Source organism: Engraulis encrasicolus, chromosome 8, assembly GCF_034702125.1.
Source record: "Engraulis encrasicolus isolate BLACKSEA-1 chromosome 8, IST_EnEncr_1.0, whole genome shotgun sequence".
In the NCBI taxonomy this organism is placed as follows: domain Eukaryota; kingdom Metazoa; phylum Chordata; class Actinopteri; order Clupeiformes; family Engraulidae; genus Engraulis; species Engraulis encrasicolus.
In genome coordinates, this window is record NC_085864.1 from 44,079,475 (window position 1) to 44,093,690 (window position 14,216).

The 14,216-nt window shown below is 46.7% G+C and overlaps 2 protein-coding genes across 5 annotated transcripts in view; one reads left to right on the plus strand and one right to left on the minus strand.

Annotated features, from left to right (window-relative positions):
• The window catches only part of git1 (G protein-coupled receptor kinase interacting ArfGAP 1), a 59,227-nt gene extending 46,116 nt beyond the window's left edge, over positions 1 to 13,111 (minus strand). For 2 of the 4 annotated variants that reach the window (XM_063205781.1, XM_063205779.1), the window contains exons 1-3: positions 12,391 to 13,111; positions 1,944 to 2,077; positions 930 to 1,042 (exon numbers count right to left, since the gene is read on the minus strand). In XM_063205781.1, the coding sequence (XP_063061851.1) occupies positions 930 to 1,042; positions 1,944 to 2,077; positions 12,391 to 12,442 (299 nt within the window). In that variant the 5' untranslated portion in view covers positions 12,443 to 13,111. The remainder of the gene's footprint in view (positions 1 to 929; positions 1,043 to 1,943; positions 2,078 to 12,390) is intronic. The other 2 variants (XM_063205782.1, XM_063205780.1) reach the window with 1 other exon arrangement.
• A 33-nt stretch (positions 13,112 to 13,144) lies between these two features.
• ankrd13b (ankyrin repeat domain 13B) overlaps positions 13,145 to 14,216 on the plus strand; it is a 69,306-nt gene continuing 68,234 nt past the window's right edge. The window contains exon 1 of the mRNA XM_063205786.1: positions 13,145 to 13,807. Coding sequence (XP_063061856.1) covers positions 13,700 to 13,807 — 108 coding nt within the window. The 5' untranslated portion in view covers positions 13,145 to 13,699. The remainder of the gene's footprint in view (positions 13,808 to 14,216) is intronic.

A 14,216-nucleotide genomic window follows, 5' to 3' on the forward strand; every position in this document is an offset into this window, starting at 1 on the left:
GGAGGGGGTTCTACGGGGCTATGTAAGAGAGGGGGGTGGGGACTCACTGGACTTTGTCTTGAGGGGTTGGGTCGTGTGTGTGTGTGTGTGTGTGTGTGTGTGTGTGTGTGTGTGTGTGTGTGTGTGTGTGTGTGTGTGTGTGTGTGTGTGTGTGTGTGTGTGTGTGTGTGTGTGTGTGTGTGTGTGTGTGTGGAGGGGGTTCTACGGGGCTGTGTAAAGGCGGATTCATACTTAGCGTTACTGGCGCTAACCTCCTTCATACCTCCCTCGCGACAATGGCGTGCGCTCAAAATGACGTCACACGCCCCTCCGCAAGCTGGCGCGGCGCGAGGTCGTGCACCCCACATTTTTTGTAACTTGGCGTGCGCCACCAGCGACCATGCACGTAGGCAGACAACGCAGGAGTTGCGAAGAGAGGCTACAGCTACTGCAGGCTACTACAGAATGGACCCTGCATCATTTTGACGATAATAAAATGTCATTGAGAGTTATTTTATCTTCTCCCTTAAATGTTGTTCAGTGAAACAATTGTTTACTTTGTTCAGAAGCACGTTGTGTTTGGCGATCTATTTATAAATTCTGCAGCCAGAACAATGCTCTCACATGGTCTTGGAATGATCTGGCAATGTAGGCTACAACAAAAATCTATGTTTCATTGTGGTAAGTCATAGGTCAGACGTTCAGTAGCCCTACAGCAGCCGTGTAGCTCTACAGCAGCATCTGTAGAACTCACGCTGCGAGTTGTGAAAGATGCTGCCGTTTCTCTCATGAACATCAGAGGGCACACTTCCGAAAATGCAAGCGAAAGCCTGTTAATGGCGCTTTTGACTATGAATGGTCTGCCACATTTTAATGGTTCTCGCGCCAAATGCGCCAAAGTGCGCAGGGTAAGTATGCAGAGCCCTTAAGAGAGAGAGGGGGGGACTCACTGGACTTTGTCTTGAGGGTTGGGTTTCCGGCGGCCGCTCTGCACCTGAGCAGGGTCCAGTAGGGAGTGCTCCCAGATGGAGTTGGCGCCATTACTGGCCAGGGTCTGCACCATCTACACAACACACACACACACACACACACACACACACAACAGAGAGACATATACATTAATATTGGCCAGGGTCTGCACCATCAACACAACACACACACACACACACACACACACACACAGAACAGAGAGACATATACATTAATATTGGCCACGGTCTCCACCATCTACACAACAGTATAAATGTATTTCCCCATTAACAGTGTGCTTTATAAATGATTGCATACATGTCCATATTTGGCTGTAAATTATAGTCTGTATTTCTGACAGCATATAATGACTGTGGAACTAGTTTATAACTTAACCATAAGCATGTGAAAAAGTTTGTCTGTCTCATGAATGTGTGCGCGTGTGTGTGTGCGTGCGTGCGTGCGTGCGTGAGAGAGAGAGAGAGAGAGAACGAGAGAGAGAGAGCGAGAACGAGAGAGTGAGAGAGCGAAAGGGCGAAACCTGTGAGAACCTTTGAGTATCTACCTCTGTACTCACTTAGTGAATGAACAAACTGAGTCTCATGAATGACTGTAAATATCAATATGTGTGCAGAGAGAGAGAGAGCAAGAGAGAGAGAGAGAGAGAGAGAGAGAGAGAGAGAGAGAGAGAGAGAGAGAGAGAGAGAGAGAGAGCAAGAGAGAGAGAGAGAGAGAGCAAGAGAGAGAGCAAGAGAGAGAGCAAGAGAGAGAGAGAGAGAGAGAGAGAGCAAGAGAGAGAGAGCAAGAGAGAGAGAGAGCAAGAGAGAGAGAGAGAGAGAGAGAGAGAGAGAGAGAGAGAGAGAGAGAGAGAGAGAGAGAGAGAGAGACAGCTCAGAGAGAGAGAGAGAGAGAGAGAGAGAGAGAGAGAGAGAGAGAGAGAGGGAGAGAGAGAGAGACAGCTCAGAGAGAGGGGGGATGTGGCCGTGTAGTGTTACCTGCAGCAGTGCAGGGGGCCAGCCGCTGTGCCGCAGGTGCTTGACAATGGAGATGTGTCGGCCCAGGCTGCGGTGCACAGAGCAGCACTCATCGCAGATCAGCACCCCCCTGTTGATGCTCGTCCAGCCCGGGTCTGCAAGACACACGACACGGACACACAGACAGACACGGACACAGACGCAGACAGACAGAGACATAGACCACACACACAGATAGAGACACGGACACGGACACAGACACAGACACAGACACAGACACAGACACAGACATAGACCACACACAGAGATAGAGACACGGACACGGATAACACAGATCACACACACAGGGAGAGAGAGACACACAGACCACGCACAGACAGAGATACAGATCATACACAGACAGAGACAGAGACACAGACACGAACACGGGCACGGACACAGACAAACACACAGACCACATACACAGAGACACAGACAGAGACACAGACCACATACAGAGACATACATTAGGGCCTGTACAATATATCACATGGTATTGAACAAAATATTGACTGCAATATTGATGCAATACTAACCACTGCATTATATCTAATAACAAAAACACAACGCCACTCATACCTAGGCGTACAAGAAAGAAATTATTTTGTTTATCACAATACGGCTGCCACACTCATAACATTCAGCAATGTTCTGAAATTTTAAAACATCACATTTTGTGCATGTCATGCCAGTTACCGGCGTGTCTCAGTAAAGCTTACAGTTGGACCTCGCCGGCATGGCAGAGTACAGCCAAAGGTCCAAAACTTTCAACTCCTCCTTGAAACACCGAAGTGTATGTTGTGTAAGTGTATGTTGTTGTCCACATCAAACTTCAGAAAAGCACATAAGGATATTTCACAGACCACTGGTCCAACAGCAAGGAGGACCATGTACCCAGGAGGACTTCAGTTCAGGGCGTCTGTGCCCACGCACAGAGACAAATTAAGCAGGAGAGGACAGATGGGACATTTACCTCAGTGAAATCAGACCATCCTCCTACCACTTTTCCCCTGGCAGTAAAAGACAGGGTCACATGCTGCACTGGTCATTTGCAATGACAATGTGCTTTTGACGGCCACAAACAATATGGAGCGAACACGTAGGCAGGCCGGGAACAATAGAATATTAGATGGCCATTCTATGCAAATGTTAAAGAAACAGTGCGTGGCTTTTTCCTGTTTGGGCGCTCGACGGGTTAGAAAATGGAAAGTGTCATTCAAACTGCAAGAGATGGCCAGCTTCTCCACACTTACTCAGGGTGGCGGTTACAGTCCATGGAGGGTGGCAGAGCAGACTCAGAGTCAGAAGTACTTTATTCACCCTGTTTCAAGCTAATGAACCACTAAAACCCTTTCGGAAACATTATTTTAACGTTGTGGGGGAAAAAATGGCTTAGCACTGGTGCTGCGTTAAACCACTCGACTCAGCAAGAGCCAGTAATGCGCACAGGGCCTGGTGAAAGCTGAGCGCAAAGCAAGAGCCAGTAAGTAAGCTGGGGGATGATGAAGGAGGGGGGAGAGGACTATGTAAGCAGGCAGCCCAGCCAGCCCAGGCCAGGCCAAGCCAAGCCAAGCCCACCCCATACTGTGTGCCCAGCTTGCTTGGGGCTATTGAAGACTCCATTATAAATTAAACATGGCAATACTACAGCAGTCACAACGAGTCACCTCACCACCACGGTGAGGGACGGGGTGGGGTGGTGGTGGTGGCTGGTGGTGGTGGTGGGAGGTTGGAGGCGGTTTGTGCAGGATGCATGCTGGGTGGATTTAAAGGTTCATGGGAGCATGGCACACAGCGGACCGAAGTGGAGCATCAGAACGGTCCCCGAGGGGGAGTGAGAGGGAAGGTTGTGCTCAGGTGAGGTGAGGGAGAGCAGGACGATGGCCCCGGGGCAGACGTCATGACGTAATGCTCCTCTTCAACCTGCGCTGCTGGGAGATCGCGGCCCAGCTCCCTCCTGGTTCTGTCGCTCTCTCTCTTTTATTTCAGGCTAAATTTAACCTCTTAAGACACTACCCCCCTGTTATAAATTAGCTGTTAAACTTGGATTTTTTTTTCACACACCTCAGCTGGCAGGTGTGTCGGAGATGGCCCTTGGTTCACTCGGCAGGCAACTTGAAAAAACCTCCGGCACACTGACCATTTCGCTGTTTTTGCTTTAATAAATTGGCCAGTTACCAGAATGGCAATGACCAAGTCGTAATGTATTACTAAAGGCCCTGTGCCCGGTGTAGTACTAAAGGCCCGTTGTAGTACTAAAGTAGTTACAGTTTTTCAGTGACTATTACAACGTTCCAGTGGCAGAACAGTGTCTGGTAAGGGGCTACCTAGCCAATATGGTGCAGCTTGCATGCTCAACTAGTGGGGCAGTCCTCAGGACAGAAGGAGATGGGGGGACTTGATGTTAGACATCCTCAACGTCAAACCATCCCTCCATTCATTCATCCATAAAGACATACGTAGATGACGTCATCATACCGTCAATGCTAATGACGCCACCCCTACTCGTCAATTACCTTCTGAAGTAGTAAGTTTAGGACAGTGAATGATGGGGTTCGTTCAATATCTTCAACATCGAGCCATCTCTCCGTTCATTCATCCATGAGCTACATAAAAACATACTTGGATCGGATGATGTAATCATATTGAAAATGGTACCAATGACACAACCCCTGTTGTTTGGGTACGGGTAGCTTCCGAAGGTAGCAGACGAGCAAGGTTGTTGCACATTTTTAATACGATGACATCATCCATGTATATTTTCTATGTAGATAACGGGTGAAAACAAAAGGCCTTGGCCTCATCACACTTTTCAGCATTTCAGAAAAAAAGAAAGACAAGATATCCCAAAGAGAAAATGAATAGAAAAACAATGTCTTGTCATTAAGTAATAACAACAAGGGAAAATCACCACCTCTAAGCACGAGCATGATGATGGGGATCTCCCTCAATCTTTAACTCAGATTCAGAAATGCACTATGTGGAGTACACCGACCACATGCAACGTTTGATGCTTACAAGACCTGTCACCGGGTGAGGTCATCAATGTTGCAATGGCATGTATTTTTAGACGACGAATAAATTATGCCATCAGACTCTGCTAGTGCAGCAATGCTCAGCAGAGCCTGAACGGCAAAGAAAACTCATAAACCGTCATCCTAAACAGATGCCTTGCATTGCTTCACGACTAAACCTCCGTATTAGGGCTGCACGATATCAGGAAAAAAGACACTCGATAACAGCATGCAATACCTCGATAACAATATTTAGAAATATAGTATTTGTTTTGTCACTAATTTGTCGGTCTGTATGGGGGGCATGGCTTTGGTCATGGTGGGCTTCTTGCGCATTTGCTGATATTCAGCTAGTGATTGGACAGCACAGAAATGTTTTACTTGTTACCTATAATCAAGTCATTTTCACAATACGCATATCACCACTCTTGATATCGCGATTTCGATACATTTTCTATATTGTGCAGCCCAACTCTGCATATCCAAGCAAGGATGACTTCAACAAACAGTCTCTGCTCTTAAAAAACAACACACCAGGTACCATCACACATACAGAACTGTGTCATCATTTAGACACAGTGTAAAAGCACGAGGAGGCTGCATTAACGGTGTCTTTATTTCCCAACAGAGATAGTCAAATAGGCTGAGCACCGCACAGCACAGCACAGGCAAAGTGGGTTGGGGTTGGGGATAGCAGCGCTGGCGTGGCCATCAAACTGCAGGACGCAGGCAGTGTTGCCAGATTGGGCGGTTACCCGCCCAATTGGGCTACCTGGGATGGCCGTGTGCGGGTAAAAAGGGCAAAATTGGCCATTTGGCGTTTTTGTCGGCCGTTTTGGGCCCTTGGAAGTCAATGCAATTTGTTGAAATTGGGCGGAATTTAGCGCATTTTGGCGGTTTCTGAGAACCTTTTGGGCGGGATTTGATCAGACACATCTGGCAACACTGGACGCAGGGAGAGAAGAGAAAGGGGACACACACAGAAATGAACACCAATGATTAAAACATCAGCTCCCTCTCTTGCAAAGCCAAAGAAAAAAAGCAAAATGCTACTGAGAGCTGCTCCACACAAGCTGATGTCGAACAGATCAGAGAGAGAAGAACCAACCAGCAGCCAGCCAAGAGGAACCGTCCTGAGAGATGTGTGTGTGTGTGTATGTGCATGTGTGTCAATGTGAGTTTGAGTGTGTGTGTGTGTGTGTGTGTGTGTGTGTGTGTGTGTGTGTGTGTGTGTGTGTGTGTGTGTGTGTGTGTGTGTGTGTGTGTGTGTGGAGAATAAGGCAATGGAGACTTGTGTGGGGGCTAATGGGTGTGTTTGGGCATAAGCTTATGCGAGTGTGTGTACGTTTATGTGTGAGGGAGAGATGGAGAGAGTGGGAGGGAGAGAGGGAGAGAGACACCATTGAAGAATGGGGTGAAATTCTCTCCCTTTAATTTTGCGGTGAAACGTTGAAGGCCTCTCATCGTTCACGCCTCAGAGTGAGATGATCCCACTGCTATCTCTATCTTGTTCTTTTCTCCACGCCCACCCCTCGTCCCCTGTCCCATACTTGCACCCCCCGCTGTCTCGCTTAGTTCCACTTTACTGTGTGTACATAATGCAATTTTACAAGCACGCTCTCTATCAAAAACACACACACACACACACACACACACACACACACACACACACACACACACACACACACACACACACACACACACAATGTACAGACGCCCAGCATATGGTGTGCCTCCATTCTCCCCAACTGAGAGATTGGAGGGAAGAGGGGAAAAAATCTGCTTTCCCTTTATCTTCTTCCCCCACCCCACGCCACCCCACTTAACTTCTATTATTCAGTGTTTCTGTGCGGAGAGGAAACCAAAACACCAGAGGCGTATCAGTGCGAGCGAGAGTAGCCTAGTTGGCCTGTCTTCTGTCTTTTTCACAGCAGCCCAAAATCGGACAGGATACATATGCAACAAAAAAATGGCCGCTCCCGCTGCCGCTACCGCCACCGCTGGTGACTCTGTCCCTGGTCCGGCCCTATACTGTCCTACAAAGGCAAAGTGCAGTAACTGGGCCTACTTTGTCAAAATTGAGCTTAGACCAAAAAATCAAAACATCTTTATGTTTGTGACGCAACTAAGCCTTTTTGTCCCAAATACTTCTCGTTTTAGAGATATTTCTATGCAAAATTTGTAGCCAGTAAGTAACTACAATATGCAGCCTAATATGAAGGCATTTTTCTCGGTTTCAATGTTGGCATAGTTAGCAGTTACTGTACTTTGCCTTTGTAGGGCAGTATAGTCCTCCGCACACCACATGCCCAGTCAGGTAGCGCTAGTCTACTTTCTTTTTTTTTTTTTTTTTTAAATATATATAAATATTTTTTTCACTATCCTGTTTTTGTGAGACAGGATAGTGAAGGAGAGACAGGAAGTGAGCTGGGAGAGAGAGAGATGGGGAAGGACCGGCAAAGGACCCGGACCGGGAATCGAACCCGGATCGGCCGAGTGGTAAACGTGTGCCCTACCATAGCCTAGTCTACTTTTTTGTAGTTACACTATCACACTACCCATGCATAGAGTATGCATATCGAGACTGATAATCGGATTCCACTGCTTTCCTCGCAAGACTGTTGTGTGGTGCCGATCACATAATGCTGAGCTGTGCATTATGTTGATATGTCTTCATGTCTGTAGGCAGTTTGTGTGCAATTTGTTTGTCCTGTCGAGCATTGTCTGTATCGTGTGTATTCTGCTAGGCACCTACATTTCCGGCAGGATCAAATCAAGTTATCCTACTCTCCTACCACTACTCTAATTCACATAGAGTAAACCTCTGCACACACACACACCCATTTCTGCTGAGCATTATATGAATGCAGGATACTTCAGTATCCAGGTTTGGGCCACTAATAGAAAGAGAGAGAGGGAGAGGGAGAGGGAGAGGGAGAGGGAGAGAGAGAGAGAGAGAGAGAGAGAGAGAGAGAGAACTGTGCCAGAAGCTCATTGTGAATCAGCAGCAATGATGGAGTCAGTTTCACGGCCCCTGGTGAATGCAATGCAGCACTGTGGTTGAGGGGAGCAGTGAGGAGCGGCGAGTAGCCTATGGGCTGGTAATGGGGCAGTAAGCAGACTAAGCGAATGTGTGTGTGTGCAGACTACACTTTTTATTTAAAATATGTTTGGGGTTATGTATTGTGACAGGACAGTAGCAGGGGGACATGAAATTAGTGGGGAGAGAGACAGGGAAGGTTTCGCAATTGACCTAGGGATGGCAAAACTTGAAAAAACTCTTAACCGACTACTGAGACTCATTAACCGGTGGTTAACCGGTTACCGGTAAACTTAAATTTTACAACGCTCGCGTGCCTGATATGCACAGCACTGGGTTTTTACAATTATTATTTTTTACATAAGCCTTTTTTTTTGCTGCGCAGACAGGACCTGCCATGTTCAGCCACTGTTGCCAGATGGAAAATGCTGAATTATCGTACTAAAACCTCAAAATTATCGTTTTTTGGGGGGCTTTTTGGGAGGAAATTATCATTATAATTATTATTATTATTACAACCGGTTAACCGGTGGCAGAACATTTTAACCGGTTAAAGTTGATCCGGTCGACTATCGGTTAACCGGCTACCGGTTAATATCCCTAAATTGACCACCTCGGGCTGGAATCGAACCAGGATCACAGCCGGTGTAGCAGTCGAGTTCCCAGCCAATTGAGCCACAGCTGGGCCTGTGCTGACTACGCTACAGAGCTGGGGTGAGTTTGTCAAAAGAGAAGTTGTTAGCCTGTTAGCAACTTCGGTAGTTGCCAATGGGAAAATGCATTGAAAGCAACAAAGTAGCTAATGTAGTAAGCAACTTTGGTTTCGAGAAATTCACCCCTGTACAGAGCAGGTAAATGAGGCACTGTGGTTGAGGGGAGCGGTGAGTAGCCTATGAGCTGGGACTGGGGATGGGAGGGTAAGCATGCGTGTGTGTGTGTGTGTGTGTGTGTGTGTGTGTGTGTGTGTGTGTGTGTGTGTGTGTGTGTGTGTGTGTGTGTGTGTGTGTGTGTGTGTGTGCGTGTGCGTGTGTGTGTACTGACTACTATACAGAGCGCTGTACAGGACAGGTGACTACGGAGAAGTTGATCGAGGAGGATGGGCAGTATCTGATTAGCTAGGAACGGGACTGTAGGGATGTATATATTCTACGATATTATTCTGGTGCTGCTGTAAATATTCTACCTATTCCGGGACTGTAAGCAGAGTGAATGTGTATATTTTATACTCTACTCCACAGAGAGCTGTATGGTGCAGGTGACTGTGGTGCGGCTGGAGAGTAGACAGGGAGGCTGAGAGCGCTCAGGTAAACCGCAGTGGCCATAACGGAGGGAAGGCTTGTAAATCAGCAACAACGCCAGAGTACAGCAAGGAGGATCAGAAAACAACACACACATAACACACACGCGCACGCACCACGCACGCATACACACACGCACACATTCCTGAAGGCAGAGCAGCAGCTGTGAGGGAGAGAAGAGCAGCTGCCATACACCCCCCATCCCCACCCAAACCCACACACACACACACACACACACATCACCCTGGCCCACAACCACAATATGCCCCAACACGCCGCCCCCCTTCCCAAAAACACACACACACACACACACACACACACACACACACACACACACACACACACACACACACACACACACACACACACACACACACACACACACACACACACACACACACACACACACACACACACACACTGCTGTCCTACAACCACCCCGACCCCATGCCCAAACACAACCCCTCCACCCAAATACACACACACAGACAGACACACACACACACACACCCCAGCCATCCAACCCAAGGGGCCCAGAGCGCAAGGCCAAGGCTAACCAAACAAGAGAGGACCCAGGCTCCGAAGCACATTGGACAACAGTGACAGCAGCTCGGGGGCTCTTAACTAAGTCACTTGTTCCATGGCAAACAGCATTGTGGTGAGCCATCATGGAAAAGGGATTTGGCTACGAATATAACCTTAACAAATGTAGTGCGTTAACTTACATACAAAATAGTACCGACAAGATGTCAAGTGTGTAACGACTTGAGTAGGCCTACGTTACTCTGATGCTACAATGTGCAATATGAAGGGTTATAGGGTTATGGATGAGTAGACTTTCTATTGTTATGTAGGGAAGCTCTCTCAGAAGAGAGAAGTCTGCACAAGCTTCTTGAATGTAGAGCAGTGATTCTCAAACTGTGGTCCGGGGACCACTAGTGGTGCACGACAGAGCTCAGGTGGTCCACAAGGGGATTTCTACTTTTCCAAGACAAGCTAGTAGTAGGCTATATTTGTAACATTTTCGTGTAACGTTTTCACCATAATAAGAGAGGCTTATAAATGTGAATAAAAAGTAAGTGATCTGCATCAAAATTAGCAGAGTCAAATTGGCACCCGTCAACAGTCAATTCAGTTGACAGGTGGTCCCTGATCATTTTTTGGGGGGGACAAAGTGGTCCTCGGTCTGAAAAAGTTTGACAACCACTGATGTAGAGGGACAACCCTACTTTTGTAGCAGCTTATTCCAACCATTGAGGGACAATGACAAAAAAACGATTGGGTTGGGGAATCAAAGGTTGGCCAATCAGTATAGAAATTACTATTGAACCAAACTGGTGGCCTGAGTGCATGAGTCATGTCGGATTTGAAAGACATAAACTGGGGGGTTACCCAAACTGAACTTTGTCCTCTCATTAGCTAGCTGCTCATTGTGAAGTTCTGATTCATATTGTGTTGAAGTAAACATTATTACACATTAGATTGATGTCAACACAGCAAAATTGTGTCGCCTGCATAAAACAATGACATTGACTTATTTCACATTTGATTGATGTCAACAAATAAGCAAAACTGTGGCGCCAGCAGAAAACAATGACATTGACCAAAAAAATAGTTGCTATCTGTCAGCTCAGTACACGATGAGTCATAAACGAACGAACGAGCGAGGTAATGAAATTACTATGAGCTGAAATGTATGATGTCACCTTAACCGAGGCATGACTGCACAAGTTTTGCACAACAGCTTTTGCCTTGTGGGGCTTCTGCTAAACTTTGCCAAACAGTTGACGCCGAACGACTTCACTGTAACTGACCAAGTGCATTATGCAAGATAGCAGCTTTCACCCCTACAAACAGCAATGCTCCATTTTGAAAAAGGTCTTATTTTACACTAGGCTACAGATGTCAAACTGACCAAATAGTCACAGTGGACAATGACTTTGAAATCCACCAGCAATTCAACAGAGGAGAGACCCCAATGTAATTTGCCATCACCTCAAGTATTTGTTAAGAATTCAACATCATGCTTTCAGGTCAGCAAGTAGACTACTATGCCTAAATGTTGCTTGTTTAGGGAATACTGTTGGCATCGGGATACTTTGGATTCACAACACGTTAAAAGTAGTAACAACAACCTCGTTCACACAGACGTGACGTCAACATAGGCTTTTCTGTTCGAACCTCATCAACATAAGGCAAAAGTGAACATGGTAGTTTTTTCAGTTGGCTCATCATGAACCAAACTTGTCATCTAATTCCTAGCCCTTCGGTACTGCCATAGGAAACGGAGAAACTTTGCATTCACCAGATGGCTAGAACCTATGCTAGTTAAATGCTAGGAGTTGGCCGTCTTGCTGACTATACGATGGCTAAGCAAGTTGCAGACGTTTGAAAGGCAAGCGCATTGTTTTATAATGCATGTACAGTTTGCCATGAAAAACAAGGCGGCAGAACAACCACGTTAATACCGGCCAAACAGACCCCGTTGCCGTGTAATGCTATTGACAAACTGTCTGCAACTTGTCAGTTACCCACCCTTGTTTGTAAATCTGGGTTAGCTAGCAGGTATTCGGTAGCTTGCTAACTTCCACACTCGCACAAAAACAAAAAAACGTCTGGACCACAGCCAACAAATCATCGTTTTCATGAATAATTCGAAAATGAGATAAACTGCTAAGTAAACTAGGGGCAAATCAAAGTCAACACCGACGTTGCTGACGATTTTAGCAGCATAAACTGTAGCTAGACACAAGCTAGCATTGGCTAGCTGTTGGGCAGGTACACGAAAAATCTTACTGATGGTCTACTGACATGTAAACATGGGCAAAATGGCTCTCCAATCACACATTTCAGTTGTGTATTATGTCATTGTGCACAACTGCTAAACCAACCAGGCGATAAATCACAAATACAAAACAGAACTGAAAACGTGTCGCTTATGGCTTTACGCCATTTTCCTGTAAGGTTGATCCAGGATTGTTGCGGCGGATACAGGCCTCCTTATCCACCTCCTTGTCGCTTTTTTGGGACGAATTATCCAAAAAACGCCCTTATTCAAAATTTCGCCAATATCTTACCTGGCGCACTGCAGTCCGCACATACTTCGCTTCTTTGGACTTTCCTAGACATCTCCCCACGTTTGCTTCAGAAGAGACTATCCAGATTATTCCTCAATGTTGATGCTCGCCCTTCCCAAGAGCGACGTCTGCAGTTGTCTGATGCCGTCCCGAATCCCCGGAAGCCGGCGACGAGACCTGTGGTATTCCGGGCCTTCACCCCTATTCTAACTGCCTTTCGCCTGGTTTAACTCATGAAACAACGCCTTGCGTATCGCACTGTGCGAGAAAGAAGGAAGGGGAAAGGCAGGAACAAAGGTTGCTGGTCCTTGGGCTATTTCAGGACTTCTGGCAGGCTGCACAAGTCACTCATGCTAAGTTAGTTAGCTCCAGTCACCAATTCGAATAGTCCATAGTATTTACATTGACCAGAAAAAGGTTGGGAGTCATAAAAGTAGTCACAGATGCGCCAAGCACACTGCATAATAAAATGCATGGCACTTTCATGTGGGCAGTGCCGATCCCTACTCTGTCGCGGTGCTGCTGTGGCGCTCTCTCATCAGTCGATGCCAGAGGGCTATTTTGCGATGGGCGTGATAGTGCGTGATTGACTGAGGAACTAGAGCGCAGGGGGGAGACGGGCTTAATATCGCGAAGGTTGGTGCATTAATTAGAAGGCGCTAAATGGTAAATTAACTAACTAAAATAATTTAGTTGTATTTGGTATAGGCCTACATAGACTTAAATTCAGAATTCGGTGATAATATCTTTTTTTTAATATCATGATAGGCCTAAAGCCATTTTTGGAGAGACATTGCGTGTGTGGTAATGGTGAAAAGAGTGGTGGGCTGTTTCACGTATGGTTTTACCTACATCTCAGCGTGATTTAGGATAATCTATGGAGCCCGTCAAAAGCTATTGGCTGTGCGTTGACAATTACAGGCAGGCAGTCGTGTGTCGACTCGAGCAGCATCATACTCAATCAGACCATCGCCGTTAAAAGGGATGGGGAGCTACACTCAAGCGTCAGTAGTGAGTTAAGGCGCAGGGAGAGGAAAAGATAGAAGATAGCCATTCCACGGAAAGAGGTTTCGGGAAACAGACAAAACGAAAGCCATATTATATTCCCTGACTCCAGAAATTAGCATGCTTCTGTCATCAGTGAGCCATCGACGTTATGCCAAATGGATTTCGCTTAGGGGCTGGACCAGAAGTACCTCGCAGTTCAACCTTCGCAATAAAATAGCCTTCGAGCATTTTTATTAAAAAAGTGACAGTTCCATCCAGTCGACTAAACCGGTAGGCGCAATTGATAAACTATGCACCGAAGATGATCTCCGCGAAGCAAAGTCAGGACAACAGTCGCTACCCTCTGCACTACTTGGTGTGGCACAACAAACACCGGCAGCTGCAGAAAGAGCTTTCCGCCGGCGAGCAGGTGAGAACCCCGGCCCCGAGCATCTGACAGCAGTCAACGCATAGTTGCTTATTGGGTGGGTCATGCGAGCCTGACGGGGGAGTGATGGGTAGAACTGAGGTGTTCCACGGCTAGGCTACTGAGCTATGGAGGACCACCAAATGATTTTCAAGTGATTTAAACAAACAATAGCCTGTGGTATGGGCGGGCATATCGGCAAGTTTACATTACCTATGCCCAACAGTTCGGCTACATCACTGTTCTGAATTAGCTTTTAAGCCACGAGTAGCATTCTCATCTCAACACACTTCTTAAATGTCTGCTCTGCCACATCACTTTTTCTTGCACTTCTTGAGGGGGGTTATTCTTCGCACATTATTTGTGTTGACCTGTGCGTAATGAGGCATCTCCAATTCGAGATCATATGGTG